At 42.6% G+C, this 24,867-nt stretch overlaps 1 protein-coding gene across 2 annotated transcripts in view; it reads left to right on the top strand.

Moving 5' to 3' along the window:
* The window catches only part of CLYBL (citramalyl-CoA lyase), a 576,496-nt gene that overhangs the window by 474,592 nt on the left and 77,037 nt on the right, over positions 1 to 24,867 (top strand). For both annotated transcript variants that reach the window (XM_088456621.1, XM_088456629.1), the window contains exons 5-6: positions 7,860 to 7,953; positions 18,935 to 19,102. In XM_088456621.1, coding sequence (XP_088312747.1) covers positions 7,860 to 7,953; positions 18,935 to 19,102 — 262 coding nt within the window. The remainder of the gene's footprint in view (positions 1 to 7,859; positions 7,954 to 18,934; positions 19,103 to 24,867) is intronic.

Below are 24,867 nucleotides of genomic sequence, written 5' to 3'. Positions count from 1 at the left end.
ATAAGAGTGAGCCATCATAGAGTCTTGGATTGGGTCTTTGGACCTCTTTCCCTTCCCTCTTTTTTCTGCACTTATGGAGAGGAGGGATGATGAATTCCTCCGGTAATTAGGTAGAACTCCATGAAAGTTCTAAACCTAATTACCTCCATCGAGTTTTTAGTTATGATGAATAGACCCCTGAGTCACCTGCGTATGGCTGGATTTGATTGGGACTTCTATTATTTAAATCTGAGTAGCAAGACTGCAGTGCTGCTTTTATCTTCTGCATTCCATCTCTTCTTGTTTCGTGACTCATCTGTGATGAGTACAATTAGTTAATGGCTATTTTTTCCCATTTGGACCTGGTTAATATTTTGCTGTTCTAGTTTCCATATTCAAAATATGTTTGTTTCACTATTAGAGTATATAAGCTTGTCTTTGTCACACCTGAGGTTTGGATTTGGTTGGAACAGGTGTGGGAGGCTGAAGAGGAGACTTGGGAGGCATAGATGAAACTGGATGGCATGAGTCAGGACTTCCTCATGTATGATGTGAGGAGTTACATGAACTGTAGAGGATGATGGGTCCGAAGGCGAGGACAGTAAAGTTAATGTCTTTTTTGAATAGCAGGTTGGAATGTGAACTGCATAAATGATACTGAAGAGCTGGGCAAAATCGGATTCGGACCAATGATGCTGGATTGAGAGCTGGATCAGTTAGAGATCGATATTGAAGAACTTTATTGGTTTGAGACCAGTTTTGATAATTTGAAGAACTTGAGCGGTTTGAGACCGATGTTGATGAATTGAAGAACTTGATCGGTGTGAGACCGATGTTTGAGGATATCGAATCGAACCGGTATTTACAGATATCGGATGGGACAGATGTTTGGAGTTATCGAATGGGACCAATGTTTGGGGCTATCTGATGGGACCGATGTTTAGAAATATCGGCTAGGACCGATGGAGGCAGATAGAAACAAGTCTCTGTTCTAAAACCGGACTGGAGTTTTAGATGGATTGGAGACTTGTAACCAGACTGGAATGTTAGCTGGAATGGAAACTTGGAACTGGAATCACACAGACTGGAACTGTTCAGATACAGAGTACCTAGGAGCTCAGCACAGAGCTGTAACTTCTGCAGACTGACATTGTGCTGGCAACAGAGGCAGTCAGGAAATTTGAATTTATAGGGAAGGATCCCCAGGGATTGCATGCTGTGATCAGTTGGTCTGGGAGCAGAGCTCTGTGTGGAGGAAGAGCATCAGATGACAGAGTCCAACATGGCTCCGCCCATACTGTGTTTTACGAGGGAACTCTGGCTTGCAGCTTGTTTGCCATCATGCTGGGAAGACACGTTGTGAGCAAGGGACTGCAGAGAGCCATCTCCATACTCAGTAACAGGATACTGAGTTGGCAGGGCAGGAGCAGCACAGACAGACCTCAGCACCAGCCGGGAGCGATGTGCAGTGTGAGCGGAACTCTGTGCTATCCGGGAGTGATGTACAGACACGGGAGAGGTAAGAAAGTGGGGTTTTTTTAGGGCCGCAGAGTGACAGCTTTCTGGTGAAATAATACTCCTTTGATATCTAAACTTTTAAAGGTCATTAATGTGGCTACAGATCAGGAGATTTTATATGATGATTCCAATCTGGAAATAAATTGTTAGATCTGAAAACGTTTATTTATTCTTTACTCTAGAACTCCTGTATCAAGAGGCCACTTAATACACATCTCAAAGCAGTTAATTTTAGGAAAAGTATCTGCTCAAGCATTCACAAAGATGTCATTGATGGCTATACTGATAGAAATTCAATTCTGGTTCTGGCAACATGTTCTTATTGCGACTCCATAACCAAGTACCTGAATTGGTATCTTCTGTTGCTAGGACTATATGAACTGGAGCATGGTTTGACAGAAAAATGGGCCAATTTATGCTGATGTTAAATATTATAATACCAAATCAAACACCTCTGGAATTTGAGTAGCTTATTACAACTATAATGCCAGAGCAGATCCTTCAGTTTTGAGTAGGGAGAGACAGTTTTAATTTCTTCGTTATGATGGACAAATGCAGGATTTGCAAGGGGTGTTTCCGTATATGGGTGCGGGGTGGAGTAAAATGATGTGCTTACAAGAATTGTCATCTTGGCCCCACCCCCTTCCCAGACTCCTGCAAATAAGGATAGACCAACAAATGAAAACATCAGTAATACTTCCCGTGGGGCCATCTCCTTTTGGTACTTACTGTTGTCTCCTGCTGACCAGACGACCAAATCTTCTGTTCAGCTTCGATGGGAGGCTGATCTTCAATGTTCCTTTACCCTTAAACAATGGGAATCTATCCATTTAGCCTCTTTTTCCCTATCTAAATGCACTAATCATGCTGAAATGCATATTAAACTCCTAAACAGACTATATTTGACACCTATTAAACTACATGGGATGTGGCCTACGGTTTCTAAATTTTGCTGGTGTTTATGCCACTCTGAATTTACGATTTTTCATATTTTTTGGGACTGCCCCTTTTTACGCCCCTTTTTGGACAGAAGTATTTTCCCTTATACAGGAAGTTTTAGGTCTCACATTGCCTCTAGATCCCTCTCTAGCCCTTTTACATTGGTACCCTCTCACTATTCCCAAACCTGCTCGTTATGTTCTTGGTCATATTTTCATATCTGCTAGGGCTACAATAGCCCAACATTGGAAGTCCCCTTCCCCCCCCATTTGCCAAAGTTGTTGCAAAAACTCTATTTCATTTTGAAATGGAGACTAGGGATGCTAGTTACTCTAAGGCTCCGTCTTCACCTATTGTAAAGTGGTACCCATGGCATATCTGTGTCACTGATGGTAGAGGTGCCCCCTCTGCGAGAATTAGCCCTCTGGACCCGTCTTCCCTTTGCAATCTAAATGAATTTCCCTCGGGAGATTCAGATGTTTAGTCTATCTATTTGCTATATTTTGTATTGTAATAATTGTTAGATATTTATGGATGTCCTGTTCATACCTTATAATTTTCATTGTTATTGTGTCTTCTTTTACCCCCTATGCCCCTTTCTCCTTTTTCTGTACCCCAATTTTTCTATTTTATTCTCAATAAAAAGTTATTGATGGAAAAAAAACAAAAAAGAAAACATCAGTAATACAAATGTTTTTAACATTGGTCATAAGACATTATTTAGTCCTGAACATTGGTTTGGGAATGCCAATGGTTTCTGATATCAAACAATATTGAAGTGTTGTTAAGTAGCTGGTTTACTTCAAACTAGGGGTGTGCACCGGCCACTTTTTGTGTTTTGGTTTTGGATCTGGATCTTTCTTCGTGTTTTGGATCTGGATTGGTTTTGCCAAAACCACCCTTCCGTGTTTTGGGTTCTGGGTTTTGTGTTTTGGATCTGTATTTTTTTGAAAAAAAGCATAAAAACAGCTAAAATCACAGAATTTGTGGGTTTTTCTGCTCCTATGCTATTATTAACCTCAATAACCTTAATTTCCACTCATTTCCAGTCTATTCTGAACACCTCACACCTCACAGTATTGTTTTTATGGCCAAAAGATTGCACCGAGGTAGCTGGATGACTATGCTAAGCGACACGAGTGGGCGGCACAAACAAGTGGCCCATCTAGGAGTGACACTGCAGTGGCAGACAGGATGGCAGTTTGAAAAACTAGGCCTCAAAAAGTACATACTGCAAAGAAAAAAAAGAGGTGCAAGATGGAATTGTCCTAGGGACCTCCAACCCGACCCTAATGTTGTATAAACAGGACATGCACACTTTAACAAACCAAACATTTCAGCGCCAGGGTCTGCCACACGACTGTGGCTGAAATGATTGGTTCGTTTGGGCCCCCACAAAACAAGCTGGCAATTAATCTGTCCCTGCACAAACTGGCTCTACGGAGGCAAGATGTCGTCCTCATCCTCCTCATCCACCGATTCCTCACCCTCTTCAGTGTTGTGTACATCCTCATCCTCACAGAGTATTAATTCGTCCCCGCTGGAATCCACAACCACAGGTCCCTCTGTACGTTCTGGAGGCTGGTCTCCCTGGAAGAGTTGATAATTCATTTTATGAACATCATCTTCTCCACATTTTGTGGAAGCAACCTCCTACGCCTTTCGCTGACAAGGTTCCCGGCTGCACTAAACACTCTTTCGGAGTACACACTGGAGGGGGGGCAACTCAGGTAAAATAGAGCCAGTTTGTACAGGGACCTCCAAATTGCTTCTTTTTCCTGCCAGTACAGGTACGGACTGTCTGACATGCCTACTTGGATGCTGTCACCGATGTAATCCTTTAACAGACAGACGCACGCTTGTCGCTGCTGCTTTGAGGATGCAAGTGCGGCTACAGCCCACACAATTCACAAAGACAGAAAAAAGAAGAAGAATATTTTTATTGTTTGTGTAGCACACTTTGAGGGTGTCACCACCCTTTAACAGACAGATGCACGCTTGTCGCTGCTGCTTTGAGGATGCAAGTGCAGCTAAAGCCCACACAATTCACAAAGACAGAAAAAAAAAGAAGAATATTTTTATTGTTTGTGTAGCACACTTTGAGGGTGTCACCACCCTTTAACAGACAGACGCATGCTTGTCGCTGCTGCTTTGAGGATGCAAGTGCGGCTACATCGCACACAAGTCACAAACACATTAAAAAAATAGTTTTTTATTTTTTGGAGCACTTTGAGAGTTACACCAGCCTTTAACAGACAGACGCACGCTTGTCGCTGCTGCTTTGAGGATGCAAGTGCGGCTACAGCCCACACAATTCACAAAGACAGAAAAAAAAAGAACAATATTTTTATTGTTTGTGGAGCACACTTTGAGGGTGTCACCACCCTTTAACAGACAGATGCACGCTTGTCGCTGCTGCTTTGAGGATGCAAGTGCGGCTACAGCCCACACAATTCACAAAGACAGAAAAAAAAAGAACAATATTTTTATTGTTTGTGTAGCACACTTTGGGGGTGTCACCACCCTTTAACAGACAGACGCACGCTTGTCGCTGCTGCTTTGAGGATGCAGGTGTGGCTACAGCCCACACATTTCACAAACACAGAAAAAAAAGAACAATATTTTTATTGTTTGTGTAGCACACTTTGAGGGTGTCACCACCCTTTAACAGACAGACGCACGCTTGTCGCTGCTGCTTTGAGGATGCAGGTGGAATCTAGACGGGATTTGGAACCGGGGACACACTACCTCCATCAATTGTCTAAATCCCACTGCACTAATGGCGGATACCAGACGCACGTCTAACACCAACATAGCAGTCAAGGCCTCAGTTATACGTTTTGCTTCAGGATGACTGCTGTCGTACTTCATCCTCATCGCTAGGGACTGTTGGAGGGTCAATTGTTTAGTAAAAGTAGTGATGTTCCTACTTCCTCTCTGGGATGATGAACAACTCCCAGCAGCAGCAACAGCACTAGGAGGAAGTGGTTCTTGAACTTTCCCTATTTTATTTTTATCGGAGAAAGTTTGGTCCTCCATTTATGTTATATTGATATATACGTGCGGCTAAAGCGCACACAAACACAGAAAATATTTTTTTATTGGTTTGGACTGGAGTGTACTTTGTGGGTTACACCACCCTTTAAGAAATGAGCCAGCCGGCTCTTTACTTATGAGACACAGGCGCACGCTTGGCGCTGCTCCTTTGTTGATGCACGTGCAGCCACAGTGCACACAATTCACAAACACAGAAAATAATTTTTTTTTTGGTTTGGACTGGAGTGTACTTTGGGGGTTACAGCACCCTTTAACGGTCAAGCCAGCCGGCCCTTTACTTATGATACAGGCGCACGCTTGGCACTACTTTGTTGATGCACGTGCAGCTACTGTGCACACAATTCACAAACACAGAAAATATATATTTTTTTGGTTTGGACTGGAGTGTACTTTGGGGGTTACAGCACCCTTTAACGGTCAAGCCAGCCGGCCCTTTACTTATGACACAGGCGCACGCTTGGCACTACTTTGTTGATGCACGTGCGGCTACTGCGCACACAATTCACAAACACAAAAAATAATTTTTTTTTTGGTTTGGACTGGAGTGTACTTTGGGGGTTACAGCACCCTTTAACGGTCAAGCCAGCCGGCCCTTTATTTATGACACAGGTGCACGCTTGGCACTACTTTGTTGATGCACGTGCGGCTACTGCGCACACAATTCACAAACACAGAAAATATATATTTTTTTGGTTTGGACTGGAGTGTACTTTGGGGGTTACAGCACCCTTTAACGGTCAAGCCAGCCGGCCCTTTACTTATGACACAGGCGCACGCTTGGCACTACTTTGTTGATGCACGTGCGGCTACTGCGCACACAATTCACAAACACAGAAAATATATTATTTTTTTAGCACTTGGGGGGAGCACCCCCTGGACAACACTACAGCACCCCTTTAGGACTGGGACACTGCACAGGACTTTGGAGTGGACACAGCCCCTATGGAGAACTGACTGCACAACACAGTCCAGCCAGCCCCTATGGACTTTGAAGTAGTGGACACAGCCCCTATGGACAACAGCAGCACAGCGCAGCACAGCACAGCACAACACTACACTGCACTACACTACACTACACTACAACACTACACTACACTACACAGCCCAGCCAACCCTAACTCCCACCCTCCCTCTTCACTGTCCACAGCCGAGTGAGAAAATGGCGCCGACGCGGGTACCTTATATAGGATCCAAAACCGCGAGACTCGGAAGGCGGGATGATGACGTTTTGCCTCGATTTCAGATCCGAGTCAGGCGGGAAAAGTCGAGCCTGACTCGGATCGGACTCTGATCGGGGGGGCTCGGGGGGGTTCGGATTTCAAAAATCCGAACCCGCTCACCCCTACTTCAAACATGGGATTTGAACACCAAACCTCCTATATCACATGCATACACTTGTGAGGTATCTGTGTTCACCTTCTCATTCAATTACATCCCCCTGTATTTAAAACGCACAATGCTCAGCATGCCATGCAGGGGACTTGAATTTATAACCTCACACTCTGTACCGCAGTCAGACACTTAACACACAAGTTATTTGCTCCTGCATAGTGAGCCTAGTAAATCTAACTATATGAAGCTAGTTGCTAATGGTATACAGGTTGAGTCTCCCATATCCAAATATTCCGAAATACAGAATTATTTTGGCATGACTGAGAAAATGAAACCTTTGATTTTTGATGGTTCAATGTACACAAATTTTGTCTGAAGCACAAATTATTAAAAATAATATATAAACTTACCTACAGGCTGTGTGTATAGGGTGTATATGAAACGCAAATGAATTTCATTTCTGTACCCAAATGTTGTTTGAGCCACAAAATTATTGAAAATATTGTATAAAATTACCTGCAGGCTGTGTGTATAAGGTGTATATAACACATAAATGCATTCTGTGTTTAGATTTGGGTCCCATTCCTAAGATATTTCATTATGATATAAAAATATTCCAAAATATGGAATGTTCCGTTATCCAAAATACCCCTGGTCCCAAGCATTTTGGATATGGGAGACTCAACCTGTAATACATTTTTAACATAGTACTGTTTTATGGGTTTTGTAGCTGTTCTAAATTACTCTCAAAATCAAGTATCAGAAATACAATAGTTTCAACTACAGTTTTCTAAAACTATAGGGAGAGCAGGAGCCAACAAATTCGGTCGGTCTTGTCTGAATTGGGACGTTGGGGGAAGGTATTCAGTAGGACTGTCATTTTCTAGTGCTGTTTAGAAATGAGTGCAAATAACGGATTTGCTGCTATGCACAACACCACATTATTCCTATTTTACAAGTTTTCACAAATGTCTCCCTTTGTGTTTTAATGATATAAATTGTCCATAATGTATACTTTCTTGCTTCCTCTATAGGACGTTTGTGAAGAAGCTTTACAAAAAGGACCCAGAGTTGGTCTTCACTTAGATGGCGTTGTCTTTGGAGCAGAAGATTTCCGAGCGAGCATAGGTTTGAAATTACTTTATGGTGCAGCAGTTTAACACTAAAATCATAATGTATTCTGTGTCCTGTAACTCTTATAAATAGTACAACTTGTCTCTTGTACTGTAACAGTGATAAGCTGTATCATTATGCTGACAAAAGCACCTTTCTCCTGATGCTCCAATCACTGACTGCTCTCTATAATAACTGATTGCAAAACAACTCCATGGTGACACAAATTACCTAATACCAACTTGGCTGCCTAATTTGAAAAGGTGATTTGAAAATAACTAACTCAGTAACTAACCTGAGTGATTATTTATCATTTTATATGGTGTGAGACCTCTCTCCAACACCTTCCCATATACTTGAAAAACACGGCAATGCTGTGTGCTAATTGGCCTGGAAAAAAAAATCTGAAAGTGGCTTTATGCAGGCGGTACCAAATGAACTGTAGACAGGGTCTACAGTTACCAAACCATTATTCCTAGACAGAATACATTTCCACCATACAATAAAAAGAGCATTCATGTGACCACCATACAATACAGAGAGCTTTCCAGTGACTGCCACACAGTACAGAGAGCATACATGTAATTGCAATACAGGATATACAGCATCCACATGAACGCTATGCAGGACAGGCAGTATCCAAGTGACCTTCATAAAAAAACAGACAGCATCCCTGTAACCACCATTAAAATACAAACCGCATCCCTGTGACTAACATACCACATCCCAGTAACTGCCGTACAGCACAAGTCACTTCAGTAAAATACAGATAGCATCTCAGTGACAACGATAAAATAAAGACAGCATGCCAGTGACCACGATACAGCACACAAAGCATCCTAGTGATCATAATACAGTACATCCCAATGATGTCATATATCATCCTAGTGACTGCCATAAAATACAGACAGAATTCTAGTGATGCCATACAGCACAGACAGCATCTTAATGACCGCCATACAGTACACACAGCATCCCAGTGACCATCATACATAATCTTAGTGACCTCCATAAAATACAGATGGTATCCCTGGGACAGCCATAAAAAATAAATCATAAATCATTAAAAAAAAAATAGCATCCTGGTGACTGACATACAGCATCACATTGATGGCCATACATTGCAGACAGCATCTCAGTGACCACCATACAGTACATACAGCATCCCATTGGCTGCCATACAGAACAGACAGCATCCATCCAAGAGAGACAATTCAGATATTGAAGAAATTTAAAATAATGTTCTGATTGTGTGAGGCAGGTATGCACTGCTGTCAGCCTCATTAAGCCACAATTTACTGGAAAAACAAATGGAAGTCAACAGAGAGCAATGCCATGTAATCAAATGACATTTAAAGAAAATTGACTGTGTGTGTGTGCATATATATATATATATATATATATATATAGATAGATAGAGTATAGATAAATACTGGGGTGTGTCAGCATCTGTAGTCAGTCTCTCACTGCCTGGGGAACAGATGAGAGGCCTGTTGAGAGATACTGTGATTGCGGAGAGTGTGAGAGTGCTGTGCTAAAGGAGGGATGTTTGGTCCCTCCACTCTGAGAGAAGGAATGATTTTGTGTAGTTAGAGTTGGACATACCAGGGTTTACTTTTATGTTTTGTTTATTTTTGTGTTGCTAATAAAATTAGCTGCGGATACTTGTACCAAAACCCTGAATTGATGTACTACTACTTGACTTCTGCATTACAAGTGCAACCATTTACTCCAGTAGATGGCACCCTTAAGCTGATCTTGCCACACATAGTGGAGAATGCAAGCATTGCACCTTAATTTGCAACCAAAACAATTTTATGGGAAAAGCGACAGACGTTCACTTTTCTTGCTGTTGTCAAACTCCTGGTGGTGTCATCAGATGCTTGGAGGAGCTAAATTCTGTTTCCCACGTACACCACGAGGTACCATGGAAGACATAGTGAAGGCGCTGCTTCAGGCTACAGCAGCTCAGCACTAAGCTACCAGGGTGCAGCAATTAGCCATTGAGGAGGCAACAACAATTGGATATCGATGAACTCTGGAGGCAACAACAAACTCGTAGGCAGTAGCGCCAAGACCACACAGCGTTGAAAAAGATTGTGTAGACCTGGCAGCACTGACTGGAAATACTTCCACAGATGTCACAACTAGCTCCAGTTCCATACGGTCTAGTCATTTTTTGTAAAAGATGAGAGTGATAGTGTTGAACAAATAAAGAAAAAAACCTAGCGCCAATAGAATAGAAAAATCTGACAATAATTCAGCAGTCAAATAAGGTTATGTCAACCTTATTAATTGGAGTAGAGCAAAGAGAAAGACTGCGCTCTAGAGTCTATGCCGGGACATCAGTTCAAAACATACAATAGAATAAAAACAGCATTTTATTGTAATAAGGCTATACGCCAATTCAAAAATTGTATACACAATAAATTACATGCAAGAGAGTTGATCAGACTCTCAGTATTAAGACAATAAATATATATACGAATGACACAAAGAGGTATAGTTAACCAATCTATATTGGAGTGTACCAATATAGAAACACTGAAAATTATGATACTAGTGACCCTGGAGATCCTTAGTAGTGAGAAAGGTCTCGTATATAAATGACCAGATAAGGTATGTCCAACCTTCTAAGGAAAGTCTCATATAGAATTCAATATAGGGAGTATATCAAAGTAATAATAAAGATTCTTTCTCCTGAAGGTACTTTCTCAATATCTCAATGCTGTATATATCGCAGCTGATTGAAACACATTTATAATAAAAATATCAACATTCAGCCTCCTTCAACATATATATATATACACACGGCTGTGTCTCTGTAAGCACAGCAATAGCCGTGGGGATGTAGAACTAGAGCCGTAGGTAGCAGGATAAGTTAATATAGGCCAGGTATGTACCATCGACGTGAGGTGATACCAGCTACCAGCCCACTCCAGAGTATGCCAAATACCTCATAGCAAATTCTCAGCAGCTGGGACACTGTAAGGTGAAAGACGTGAATGATGTTTTACACCTGTAGATGTTGCGCCAGATGACATCCGTCTCAGTGATAGTGTTGAAGCCCATCTAACTACTTTTGAAAGAACAGTGGAGAGAGAATGTTGGCTTAAAAGTCAGTGGGCAGGTTTTTGGCACCTTTCCTGTCAGGGGAACAGCAAAAGGCATATTTTGACTTAAATGTTACTGATGCTAAGGACTATTATAGACTAAAAACTGAGATATTGACTCATTTGGGTGTCACTATGTCTGTTCAAGCACAATGAATTCATTGCTGGGAATACCAACTGGATAAACCTTCCCACTCTCAAATGCATGACCTCATCCATCTCACCAATAAATGTCTACAAGCAGAGTATTTAACATGACAACAATATTGGTAAGGTTTGTTGTGGATCGATGCCCATGGTCACTGCCTGCAGCTCTGCACAAGTGGGTGAGCCACGGGGACCCTGAAACTACAGACCAGCTGGGGGAAATGGTGGAGAGGTATGTGGCAGATGAGGGACTGTTGAGTATACCCCACTGGCCCCTAGTCCCTTAACAGCGGTCTCCAGTGAATTCTGGTAAGACCGTTACAGGGTAAAGGGGTTCTGGGTCTTGGAATAACCTTAAAATCTAGAGATGGTAGGCTTGGAACATGGATTGACCAGCTGGGCCAGCTGTGTCAATCGCAGAGTATCTTGCTTTACTCAGCTAGCCTGCATTGCAGGCTGAACCAGATAAACAAATGTGTATAATTAGTGTAGAAGGCAAATGGGTAGAGGCTCTGTTAGATCCTGATAGCCTGGTTACTTTTGTCAAAACCAAGTTGGTGAACTATTCAAAACATCAGGGATAACTGTTGGTATAACCTGTATACATAGAAATAGTTTTGAATCAATTGACTGTATGCCTGATTTTGAAGTGAGATAAGATATTTTTGCCTCAGAACAGTTAACAGTTAAAAGACCCTACTGTGCTAATGGCTAGAGAGACTGTAAAAATGGTTGACGGAAGCAAAGTTGAAGAGCCTGATATTGACATGCCTTTAATTGGCAGTACATCATGTTGTATCAAATGTCCAAAAAGGAAGAAGATATTGTGGAACAGTTGATAGTTCTTAAGGCATATAGAAGAACTGTGTTGGACCTGGCTCATGGTCACATAATTGCGGGACATCTAGGGGTAGACAAAACCTCTGAGAGTGTTTATTCTGGCCAGGGATCAGTAAAAATGTATCTGTAAACTGTGCATCCTGCTCTAAGTGTCAGTACCCATGTTCTCAGGCCACATTATAGAAGTCCGCTTGTCCCATTGCCCATTATTGATGTCCTGTTTGAGAGAATAGCTATGGATTTGTTTAATAAAGTCTGCTCAGGGTTATTTGTATATTTTGGTGGTAAAGGATAACACTACCAGATACCCAGAATCAATATCATTGTGCAATACGTCAACAAAGACAATTGTTAGGGTACTTGTACATGTCTCTGCAGAGTGGGAATTCGTAAGGAAATCCTAAATGATCAGGGTATCCCTTTTCTGTCAAGAATCATAAAACAGTTGTGCCGCCTGTTTAAGGTTACTCAGCTAAGTACCTTCATTTATCACACTCAGACTTATGGTATAGTGGAGAGGTTTAACAAAACTTAAAAGAATATGCTAAAAAAAAAAAAAAGTGGTGATAAAGATTGGAACGATTGGAATTATTTGTTACCCTATTTATTGCTGGCTATTAGAGAGGTTCCAAAGAAAGAGATTGCTGGATATTGCAAAAGAGACATGGAAGGAGCTACCCAGTCCTTTGTAAGATGGTTATTGAGCATGTTTCTTAGATGCAGGAACAAATATCTGCATTGGTGCCGATAGTGAGAGAGCACTTGGAACATGCCCAACAAGCACAACAAAGGGTGTACAATCATAATGCCCAATCATGCACCTTTGCCCCTAGAGACAGACTGCTTATTTTGGATCCCACAGTAGAAAGTAAATTCTTAGCCAAGAGGCAAGGACCATTTGAAATCATAGAAAAAGTGGGTAATGTTAATTATTAGGTGTACCAGCCTGGGAAAAGAAAACCAGAACAGATCTACCATGTAAATCTTATACAACCTTGAAGAGATGAAGTAACTGTTAGCCACCCCAGTCCCTCTGGTACCTTTGGTTCCTGAAGTAACAATAGCCAAAAACCTCTCAACTATTCACATACCAGGTAAAACAACAGTCATTAAACATGACACAATTACTGAACCAGGGGTTAAGGTTAACTTAAAGCCCTATAGAATAACAGAAGTCCAGTGGAATCAGTGTCTAAAGAAATGTAAAAAAATAGGAGTTAGATATAATTGAAGAGTCATATAGTAAGTGGTCAAGTCCCATTGTACTTATTCTAAATCCCGACGGGAAACTACAGTTCTGCAATGATTTCCGTAAGTTGAATAGTGTGTCTAAGTTTGATGCCTACCCAATGCCTTGTGTGGATGAACTTATTGCTGGGAACAGCATTGTACTTAACCACTGTAGACTTATCCAAAGGGTACTAGCAAGTGGCTTTGACAGACGAGGCAAAAGAAAAGACAGCTTTTTCTGCACCAGAAGGTCTGTTTCAATAGAAGATTTTGCAATTTTAGTTACATGGGGCACCAGCCACCTTTTAGAGGATAGTGGATAAAATTCTAAGACCCCATAGACAGTATGCTGCTGCTTATCTCAATGATGTAGTCATCTATTGTCCTGATTAGCAGTCTCACTTAGCCAAGTACAAGCAGTGTTAGACTCCATGCATGAGGCAGGATTGACAGACAACCCAAAAAAGTGTTGATAAGGGATAGAAGATGTGAAGTATCTTGGATACACCATAGACAGAGGTTTGGTAAAGCCCCAACTTAATAAAATTGAGGCAATACAAATTTGGCCATGACCCCTAAATAAAAAGCAGGTGAGAGCTTACTTAGGAAGCACATGGTATTATAGTACCCAACCTGTTTTGATGACACTTGCAAGAAGAGGAAAAAGCACCAGAGGGGAGGCATTGCTGCTTACCATCCAGAGCACTCTGTCAGTGTCCATCAGGCCATGAAACAACTTGGAAATATAGGTTTGGACTTGAAGAAATGGAAACAGCAGGACAGTCAAATGAGGATATTTGTTTTGTGTCTGAGATAAAGAATAAGACTGCAGGGTTCGTATAGCAACAAATTGTAAAGCAAACTGAAGACCACTGAGGTGCCAACTGCTAAACAGGGTAAAGGATTGTCCACATTGGAAGCTAGGATTATCTATCAATGGTAGAGAAAATGATCTAGATATAGACAATTTTAGTTTCAAACAATCTCACAACATGCTCTACAAGGTGTATGCAAAATAGTTTTGAGGTCAGGTAATGAAATGGCTGGGTGGGTGCGAAGCAGCACAACTTAATGGGAATGTGGACTAAATGCCTGCTCAATAGCAGAGTTAGGGTAAATGTCCATTGGTCCCATCCAATCAACTTGTCCTGTGTCATCTCCTGCTATCTGTGTCACCTCCAGGTCCCTGCAACATTCCAGCTTCCAGCCCTGTGCCTCCTCCATCCTCCTGCTCACTGTGTTACCTCCAAATCCCTACGCCATCCCAGCTTCCTGAACTGTCTCTTCCAGCCTCCTGCTCCTTGTGTCACCTACTGCCTCATGTCCCCTCCATCCACCTGTGTCTCTCCAGCCTCGTGCCCGGTATCACCTTCAGCTCCCTATGTCATCTCAAGCCCCATATGCCCCTAGCCTCCTGTATCTCTACTGCCCCTGCCCTGTGTCGCCTCCAGCTCGGTTTCACCTCAAGCTTGTCGTGTCATTCAAGCTTACTACTCCGTGTCATTCTAGCCTCCTGATCCCTGTGTCATCTCCTGCCCCATGTCACCTGAGCTTCCTGCCTTATGGCACTCCAGTCTCCTGCCCTCTTATCTTACCAGCCCCCTGCCCCCTTATCTTTCCAGCCCTCTGCCCCTTATCTTTCCAGTGGAATCGGTATGGGATGCCGGCAGTTGGGATCCCGGCTGTCAGAATCCTGACAGGGCTAGCATACTGACACTTGTTGAGCGGTATGCTAACCCTCCCTCTTTGGTGCCTAACCCTAACCTCCCCCCCAGTGCCTGAACCTAACCTCCCCCTCCCCACACTCTAAACCTAACCCTCCCCCCTTAGTGCCTAACCCTAACTCCCCCCCTAGTGCCTAAACCCGCACCCTAACCACCACCCCCCACCGCGCTACTTACCTTTGGTATCCCGGCGGTCGGAATGTCGGTGCCGGGATTGTGATATGCGTTGGGAGCCTGGCGCCGGTAATATCAGTGCCGGCATCGCAGCTGCCGGGATACTGACGGCATCCCTTTCCATCTATTGCCCCCCTATCTTTCCAGCCTCCTGCTCCCCTGTATATCCAGCCTCTTGCCGACACCTAAACATCAGGAAAAACATTGAGTGAGCTCTTTCCAGAGTGTGATATGCCCTGTGGTAACAACACCTCAGCCTGTTATTACATAAGCACTGAAGCAGGTGAGAACCAGCATTCTGCAGACTGTACCAGGAGTAAAATAGGTGAAGCACTTGAGAAAGGTGGAAGTGGTATTTGTGATAACTGGTGGTACAGGTACCATAATAGCAGCTGGGTCGTCTGTAAATGGCTTGTGCTCGTGCCCTAAGTTTTTTGACATGTGCCCTACTTATTCTCCCCATGTCACATATACCCTCCTGTCGGTCTCTCCTTGTCACATGTGCCCCAACCTCCACCTCTCCCAACAAGTCCCTGCCAAGCTCTTCATGACTCCAGCCTTCCGCCCCCTTGTCTGTCCAGCCTTCCGCCCCCTTGTCTTTCTAGCCTCCTGCCCCTTTGTTTTTCCAGCCTCCTGCACCCTTGTCTTTTCAGACTGCTGCCCCCCTCTCTTTCCAGCCTCCTGCCCCCCTCCCTCTCTTTCCAGCCTCCTGCCCCCCTCTCTTTCCAGCCTCCTGCCCCCCTCTCTTTCCAGCCTCCTGCCCCCTTACTTTCCAGCCTCCTGACTTTACAGACTCTGTCCCCCTCTCTGAGTCTTACCATTTAAATGGTCCTCTGGTAGCTGGTCCTCTCCCGGGTGGCTGGCGGCTCCTCTTTGCGGCAGGTAGCGTGACATGATGACACGAGGTCAACGTCGTGCTCCCAGCTGTGTCCCTGCTGCTGCACACAGCACTGCACTCCCAGATGGGTCCCTGCTGCACACAGCGCTGCCAGAGATATTCTGCCCCTTCACTGCAGCGAGCGGCCGGGACACAGGCACACAGTGGGGTCATCTCTGCCACCGGCCGGGGAGCAGGCAGAGAATGCTTCCCAACTGACAGCAAGACAGAACGAGGCCACTGGCTGCCTGTGGGCGACCCCAAAGTGTCAGGATTGGACTGGCCCAGGGGGGCAGATGGCATCCTGCCCCCCAGCCCAGCCCGCCTTTGGTATGCGGTAAGTTCACACCAAAAAGTCAAAGATAGCCTTGATAAGGAAGACTTATAAAATATACTTTGACTGTGCTCATGGTGACCAGGATAAAAACTGGGAATCCTATATTTCTTGCATAACCTACGCAACTATTCTGACAGAATGGTTGAAAGGAATTGCTGATGCCGTTCGCTGTCCCAATGTTATGGCGTGAGCCTAAAGACCACTGTACTAACTCTTAGTTTTGTCTAACTAGTATTGCTGGGCACTCCAGTAAAACTAAGCACACTATCCAATATCCACATATGTCTTCAGCACTAAAACGTGTGCCTCATGGAGAAGGGCTGGGTGTTCCTGGTGTGTGTACCAGTGAATTGGGGACATCAGAGTAAAGCGAGTCAGAGTATCACTCCAAAACTCAAGACAAATCACCTCACATCATAGAATAGGACGAATTAAATGATTTGGTTGGTGTCTTGAAACTGTCAAACAACAATCCAAACCTTTGGGTTCTAGGCTGCAACAGTGGGACGATGTGTACCCAGCCCGACATCGGCAGCGACAGGACCATGCATCGGCAAGTGCATACACACTTGCCAATGGAGGCAGCGATGGAGCAACATCGGGGGCCATGTTGCATTCGGCAGCATGTCCCTCGCTAACGACATCCCCTGTCAACCCTGCATGTAGGGCCAACGGAGGAAGTTGCTGATAACCCGCTGGAGGGCACATTATTAGCGACATAGTGGATACACACTAGACGATGTGCCAGACACATCATCTAGTGTGTACCCACCCTTAGAGCAAGAAACTTTTCTTTGGTCACATTTTTTAAAAATTCAACATGTGTGTCTGTGCTGATGTTAACGGTTTAATGATTGAGGTTTATGTTCAGCGCAATACTGAGTGGAAACTGTTTAATGATTCCACGAAGAGTAGTCTGAAAGCAGTGCTAGTCCATAATGGGAACAAATGTCCTTCATTGTCTCTGGCAGTGGACATGAAGAAATGTGTAAAACTATGGCTGTATTGTTGGAGGGAATCAAGTATAAGGATCATTGAAGGAATCTTTGTTGTGACTTAAAGGTAATTGCACTACTGTTAGGTTTGCAAGGTGGATTCACAAAGTTCTGCTGTGTTCTGTATTTATAGGACACCAGAGGCACTAAGTGGTATATTTACTAAAGTGAGAGTTTTTAGAAGTGGTGTTGCCCATAGCAACCAATCAAATTCTAGCTATTATCTTCTACAAGGTGCTAGTTAAATGTTAAGTAGGATCTAATTGGTTGCTATGGGCAACATCTCCATTTCTGAAAACTCTCACTTAGTAAATATACCCCTAAAACTCACTATATCACAAAGAAGTAGCCAGAGAGAGAAACCCATGTTGATGGAGAGAAAAACATCAAGTACTCTATTGGTTATGCTGCATAAAATCATTTTACCTCTGCTTAACATTGAGTTGGCCTAATGAAGAATTTTGTGAAACCTCTGGATAAAGAAGACCAGGTTCAGTTATCTGAAGAAAATTTTCTGAAGTTAAGAAAAGCAAAATGAAAAGAAGGCATATTTGTTGACCCTCAAATAGGAAAACTGCTTACGAATTATACTATGATATTAAACTCTAATTTGACAGAAATTGAGTCTGCTGCTTGGTCCTTCTTTAAGACTACTGTGCGTGAATTCTTAGGGAACAGAAAAGAGGCCAATTACTTGTCCATTGTGAATGAACTTTTGGACAACTACAAGAATATGGGTTGTAGAGTGCCGCTTAAAATTCACTTTTTACATTCCCATCTTTTTCTCTGAGAACCTGGGTAGTATAAATGATGAACAGTGGGAAAATTTTCACCAAGACATTCTGACAATGGAGCATCGCTACCAAGAACGCTGTGACCCTGCAATGATGGGGGACTACTGCTGGTTCCTTTTTAGAGAGACCAGTGACACACTGTACAAATGGAAAGCGTCAACATCCTATTTCCCTAAAGCAAAGTGACTTTACATTTTACGTTTTATAAAGAATTACATTACGGCTAATTTCAATTGTTAAGAGTTTCTGCAGTTTTTAAGTGTTTCTGTAGTTTTATTAGTATTTTATAAATTAATCCGACGAGAATATTTCAATTCTATAGAGAGTAATTGAAATTTTCACTTATTTTTTTTTCAGATATAGCTATTACTGCTTTTGTTATTTGTGTGTATCTAAAAAATGTGAAGTGTTAGAGAAAATCTGATTTTTCCATTGAATTCAGAATCCTTAAATTAGTCAAAAACACATATTCACATGCCAGATGCAGAGATTTTGTTTTAATTTGTTTTAATTGAGTAGTGTAATCAAACTATATGAAACAATTTAAAATCAAATTTTTCTGATGTCTTTACATTTAATTTGTATTGGATGTGGAACACAGATCCAATATTTTTAATGCATAGATAATAATGTGATCTCACTGTTTATACTGTATTCCACCAGCTAGTTTAAATATAGTGGTGAGTGGTCAACTTATCATCAACATTCTCAATTATATGTATTTAATTCTATTTAATTACTATGTTATATGTTTGAACATTAAAGGTGCAACAAGCAGCAAAAACACTCATGACGTCTTGTATGCCAGACAAAAGATCATCGTTGTAGCCAAAGCATTTGGACTGCAAGCCATCGATCTTGTTTACATAGACTACAAAGATGAAAATGGGCTTCAGCAGCAGGCAAAAGAAGGAGCTTTGATGGGATTCTCTGGTATGTATTCCTAATTGTATTTATACTTTTTAATGAGTGATGGGTACAGTCTAAGATCAGGCAAAATGGAATTAAAAAATACTACACTGTGAGAGTCCTGAAAACAATTCTGTGGTTATTATTGTATTAAGATAATCACTTAAATATTACCATATATTATATTATAAATTGTGCTTTATGTAATTGTTTTAACTTTAAACAACAAGACCAATAATGCTTTAGAGGTGGATGTACTGCTGAGTTTGGATGTAGTTGAGCGATTTTATTTTGCTACTGCTCATGCACCTAAGTAGCACCATGCATGTGTCTTGATTGTGCCCATACAAAGCTGCAGTTGCAAATTTAACATGCAGTGGGCATTTTTCGGCGGTGACGAGGAGTATCTTATTGCACACACAGAGATGGTCGATCTTATGGGCTTATTATGGGAGTGTTGCACTTGTTGATGAAAGTGGGTTGCATACACAGACGCTCAACCACTCACATAGGAGGCCATATACGGACGGAGAAACTGCACTTGCCATTGAGATGGTGCAAGTTTCAATAGTGTGATCGATGGTGCATCTCAAGACGGGTATGCAGTAAGGAAACCGACCGCCGGCTTCCCGACTGTGCAATCCCGACAGGGGAATAAAGATAGGCATCGAAATCCCGTCGCCTATCATTATCCCTATGGCGGGAGCCCGACGCCTGACCTACCGAACTAAGGTAAGCCGGGCGGCGAGCGCGGTCACCCGCGGGGGGGGAGGGTTAGGTTAGGGGCTCCCGAGGGGGGACTTAGGGTTACTCCCCCCCCCGGGAGGGTTATTGTTAGGCTAGGGTTAGGCACCCCCAGGGGGGATGATAGGGTTAGGCACCCCACCGGGAGGGTTAGGTTTAGGCTGTGGGGATGGGGGAGTTAGGTTTAGGCACCCCTAACGGAGGGTTAGGGTTAGGGGGGGGAGAGGGTTAAGTATAGTTATTTTACTTACCTGTCGGGATCTTCACTGCTGCCGGTCTTCCGGTGTTGGAATTTCAACCGCCGGACATGGGTCCGGCGGTTGAAATTCATACCAATCTCCTCTAGATGTACTAATCAATACTATAGTGTATATGGTTTACTGAAAGTGGGTGTCTCGGTTTTTGTACATTTAGATGCACGGATGTACCAAGAAAATACTTTGTAGCGGCATTTGCATAAAGTCTCAGATGTCAAAAGACACAACTGTGGCTGCTTCTCTCTGCACCTATGAATCAGTCCCAATATCTTTATTTTTTATATGTAGCATTCTGTTAATATGTACAATGATCTTCTAGTTTTGTCTGCTTATGTAAAAGGGAAATGTGGAAGGGCATTCCTTACAAACCGTGACAGGCAATTCTCCTAGCCCTTAGACAATGGTTAAAAAACTTCCAGGACAAAAAGCACTGTCAGGAGGGCATAGCAGCTATTCACTACAACAGTAGAGATAGCATCACTGGCCACACCTCTGCATTTAAATAATCCAGTTACTATGGAACATTTCTGTGAATACATTTGGAGAATACATTATTTTGACCCATGTGTGATCTAACCACACTTCTCATGTGACCCATGTGTGATCTAACCACACTTCTCATGTGACCCATGTGTGATCTAAGCAGACCCCTCATGCGACCCATGTGTGATCTAACCAGACTCCTCATGTGACCATCTCTGCACTCTCTGCCAATGTGGGAATGAGCAGCACAAGTCAAGAAGATGCTAACCTAGACATTGAGGATGCAACAGGATGAGGGGAATATTTGTGTAGCTGACGCATACACTAATTAGGATGTTGATAAGGATGCTGATGATGAGGAGGATGTTTGTGTAAGTGAGGCACCAGTGCAAGCAGTTTTTGCCATTGATAAGAAGGCCATTGTCATGCCTGGGCATAAAATGAAAAAATCCATTATGTGTGGAATTATTTTTACCCAAATCCTGACTACAATTATCTTGCCATCTGCAGCATTTGCAAAGCAACAGTAAATAGAGGTAGGGAATTAAACCATCTAGGAACCCCCTCCCTTTTATGTCATTTGCAGTGCGTTCATGAAATGTTTTTGGCAAAGTTAGAAACTTATGCTAAAAAAGTAACAACAAGCAGTCCAGCATCAGCTAGCTCCCTTTTCTCTGCTAGATCCACACACCTGCAATCTCCACCACCAACACCTTCATTATCAATATCCTCAATAATGATCGGAAGTAGTCCTGCATCCAACTTGATAAGGCTAACTGAGTCCTCCCATATCCAGGATTTTTCAGAAGAATCCTTGAGCGCTAGGCCTGCTGCTGGGTGGATATTCATCCCAAAAGGGGACCAAAAAGACTAATACTAGTAGTAGTTTAAAAAACAATTGACTGTTAAATAATCCTTTGATAGAGAAAGCAAGTATGACAGGTGTCACCTTGTTGCACACCGGATCACTGATGCCATAACAGCTATGTTAGTATTAGATCTGCGTTCGATATACACTATTACTTCAGTGGGAAATAGACAGTTAATTGAAGTCCTGTATCCCCGTTACCAAATCCTATCTAGATTCCACTTCACTAAAAAAGCAATTCCCCGCCTGTACATGGAAGTTAAAAAAACGTAATTAGTGGCCCCCAAAATGCCATTGTACCCATTGTCCACTTAACCACAGATATGTGGACAAGTGGAACTGGGCAAATTAATGATTACATGACTGTGACAGCCCTCTGGGGGGGTGTATTGCCTTCAGCAGCACAAACAGCAGCAGTATCTAGCAAACACCAGCTCATTCAGAGGCAGGCTACTCTCTCTATTACCGGCTTCACTAAGAGGTATACCGGTGTCAAGCAAAATTGCTTACCCAGGTTGGACTCTCCTTGGGATTTCTGACAACACCACAAATATTGTAAGAGCATTACAGCTGGGTGACTTCAAACAATTCCCATGTTTTGCTCAATCCATTTGGTGGTGGTAAAAAATGACAGGAGTGTGAATGAGATGCTGTTTGTGGCTCTAAAAATTTTGGGACATTTTCGGCATTCAGCAGCTGCATGTAAAATATTGCAGCACCTGCAAGAACAGTTTAATTTGCCCTGCTACTAGCTGAAGCAAGAGGTAGTAACAAGGTAGAATTCCACCATTTATATGCTTCAGCGGATGGAGAAACAGCAAAAAGCCATGACATAGAGAGAATGTACCTTACTCCAGTGCAGTGGAGAACATTTACCATGTTGTCCAAGGTGTGGAAACCTTCCAAAGTTGTCACCTGTGAAGTGAGTTCAGACACTGTCAGCTTGAGTCAGGTGATCCTCTCATTGGACTTTTAAAAAAGCAGCTCAAGAAACTGAAGGAGAAGCAGAAACAAAGTGATTCTGCTAAATATGTCGGACTTGTAGATCACGTCCTTTATTTACTTCACCAGGATCCAAGGGTTTTCAGCATCTCAAAACCACCACATTTTGGTGACCGTGCTTGATCCCAGGTTTGACCCTAAGGACAATTCCATCTTGCACCTTTTTTCTTTGCATTATGCACTGTTTGGGGTATTGATGAATCTTTTGTGTAGCCAACAAACATTTTTATAGTTTATTAAACTGTCATCCTGTCTGCCACTGCTATATGTATGGTAATGTTTCATAGATGTCCTATATTCTTTTAAACTGCCATGCGTTAGTGCTGCCGGTCTGTCGCTTAGTTTAGCCAGCTGGCTCGCTGCAGCCTTTGGCCTATATTGGTGAAAACAATATTGTGAGCTGTGAGGTGGTCAAAATTGACTGGAAATTTAATGTTATTGAGGTTAATAATACTGTAGGAACAACAACAGGCCTAAACTGATGTTATTTTAACAGTTTTTACCAATTTTAGAAAACAATACATATCCAAAACCAAAACACGCGAGGGCAGTTTTGGCAAAACCAAAACCCAATGGTGCATTAGAACTAAAACCAAAACACAGAGGTTGGCATAAATCTCTAGTTTTAACACAGGAGAGCCGGAGAATGGATTACGTTTTTAGTTCTTATCAGTAGGTCACATGATTACAGCAGGTAATATGTGTCATGCAGGATCTTGTAAGCATAGCTCTGACAAGGGCTGTTAAACATAATTCAGTATGTTGTAGAAAGATATATATATATATATGCTGCCTCCTGTGGCGTCGTTACCTGTTGATAAACCCAGTGCGGTGGGAACTTAGCAGTGCGTGCGGCACCGTTGTGCGCCTGAAAAAGGGTGTGTGGTCATTTGTCAAGGGGCGTGGCCACATACCCGAACCCCGGTTTTAGTCTCTCCGGGGGGTCCCTGAGCTGCGGGCTGCCCCCGGGAACCAGAGTACTTGTAATGTCGGCTCCCTCACTGTGGCAGGACCCGAGTGCTGCACGTAATTCTACAGTGCAGCACCTGGCTCCTGTCACTGAGGGGGAGTCTGCACTTGGTGTCACCCCTCGGTGGATGACACCCGGGTGTGGCGCGCACCCCCCTTGTGATGCCACTTGCTGTCTCTCAGCGCTACCTGGGTTAGCCTATTTATTGAGTGCAGCTGCCAATTTAAGAAGAAAGTACCAGTTCTTCAAAATAATATAGCAAAAGAAAGTATTGGCTGTGCGCTCAAAAATAGCTGAAGTCCCACAGAAAGTTAATTTAAATTTTTAATAAAAAGAAATGATAAATGTACTAAACATTCAACACAACAATTGTCATCTGATACAGTAAAAATCACACAATAACTCCGTCATTGAACAATGCTGTATCTAATTATACACTAAAAAGCTGATGAAATTGAGATACGATCTAAAGCACTGCCACTTTTGAATATAAAAACTTTGCTGTACAGAAAAATCAGTGGATATCACGGGGTGGTCGTAAAAATATGTCTGCAGTTTGCACAGTTCGCTTGTGTAAAACTAGTTTTTGATATCAAGTCTTGGTATATACAATAATAAGATTATAGTTGCCTAAAGGTGGTGTGACAAGGTCACTGGCATCATAGTGGAAGGCAGGTATATTTGTCCTAGATTCCTGACCTATGTCTTTTGAAACCTCAGGAAGGTGTTTGTGTTAGGAGTTTTTTAGGTTATTAGCTTCACAGGAGGCTAATTAGGGTTTTCAGTTGTGTGGCTGTTTTTTAGTGCTGTGAGGCTGATCATTAAAGAAAGACACTGCCTGGGGAGAGGACAGACTTTTGTGTCTCTGTGTGAGAATCAGGTTGATGGAAGCAGGTAAATTAAACCTGAAAAACCCTTCTAATGGTGCATACACACGATCAGATTTTTCCTTCAGATATGAACGATAACGATTTAAAAATCGTTCAGTCGTTCATATCTGAAGGAAAATCGTTCATATCTGACATGCCTGAACGATGGACGATCAACGATGCGCGTTCCCGTTTGTCAGTTAACGATATCTGACATCTGATGTGTTTGCAGTCAGACTTGGACGATTCCATTCATTTTAATGCAGTTAAAAATCGTTCAATCGTTCAAATCGTTCAAATCGTTCAAAACTTTGGTAAAATCATTCAAATCATTCAAATCGTTCAATCGTTCAGTCGTTCATCTGACAAATCTGACAAGTCTGACCGTGTATACGCTCCATAATACTTTGTTTATTAGTGAGCTAGGATCACTCCTGTATAGTTAGTGCCAGACGGCAAGGTGTTTATTTCTGTATATTTTGTTTGTTTGCCTAATAAAACTGGTGGAGACCAGTTGCACCAGACCAGTGGACTTTGTGTGATTTCTCAGCTGCTGTGCAGTGCCATCTACCCCAGGAGATGGTACCAGTTCCCCG

Source organism: Taudactylus pleione, unplaced genomic scaffold (assembly GCF_031769625.1).
Source record: "Taudactylus pleione unplaced genomic scaffold, aTauple2 ptg000041l, whole genome shotgun sequence".
Taxonomy (NCBI): domain Eukaryota; kingdom Metazoa; phylum Chordata; class Amphibia; order Anura; family Myobatrachidae; genus Taudactylus; species Taudactylus pleione.
Note: the sequence above shows the minus strand (reverse complement) of the source record. Positions and strands in the feature narration are given on the sequence as shown.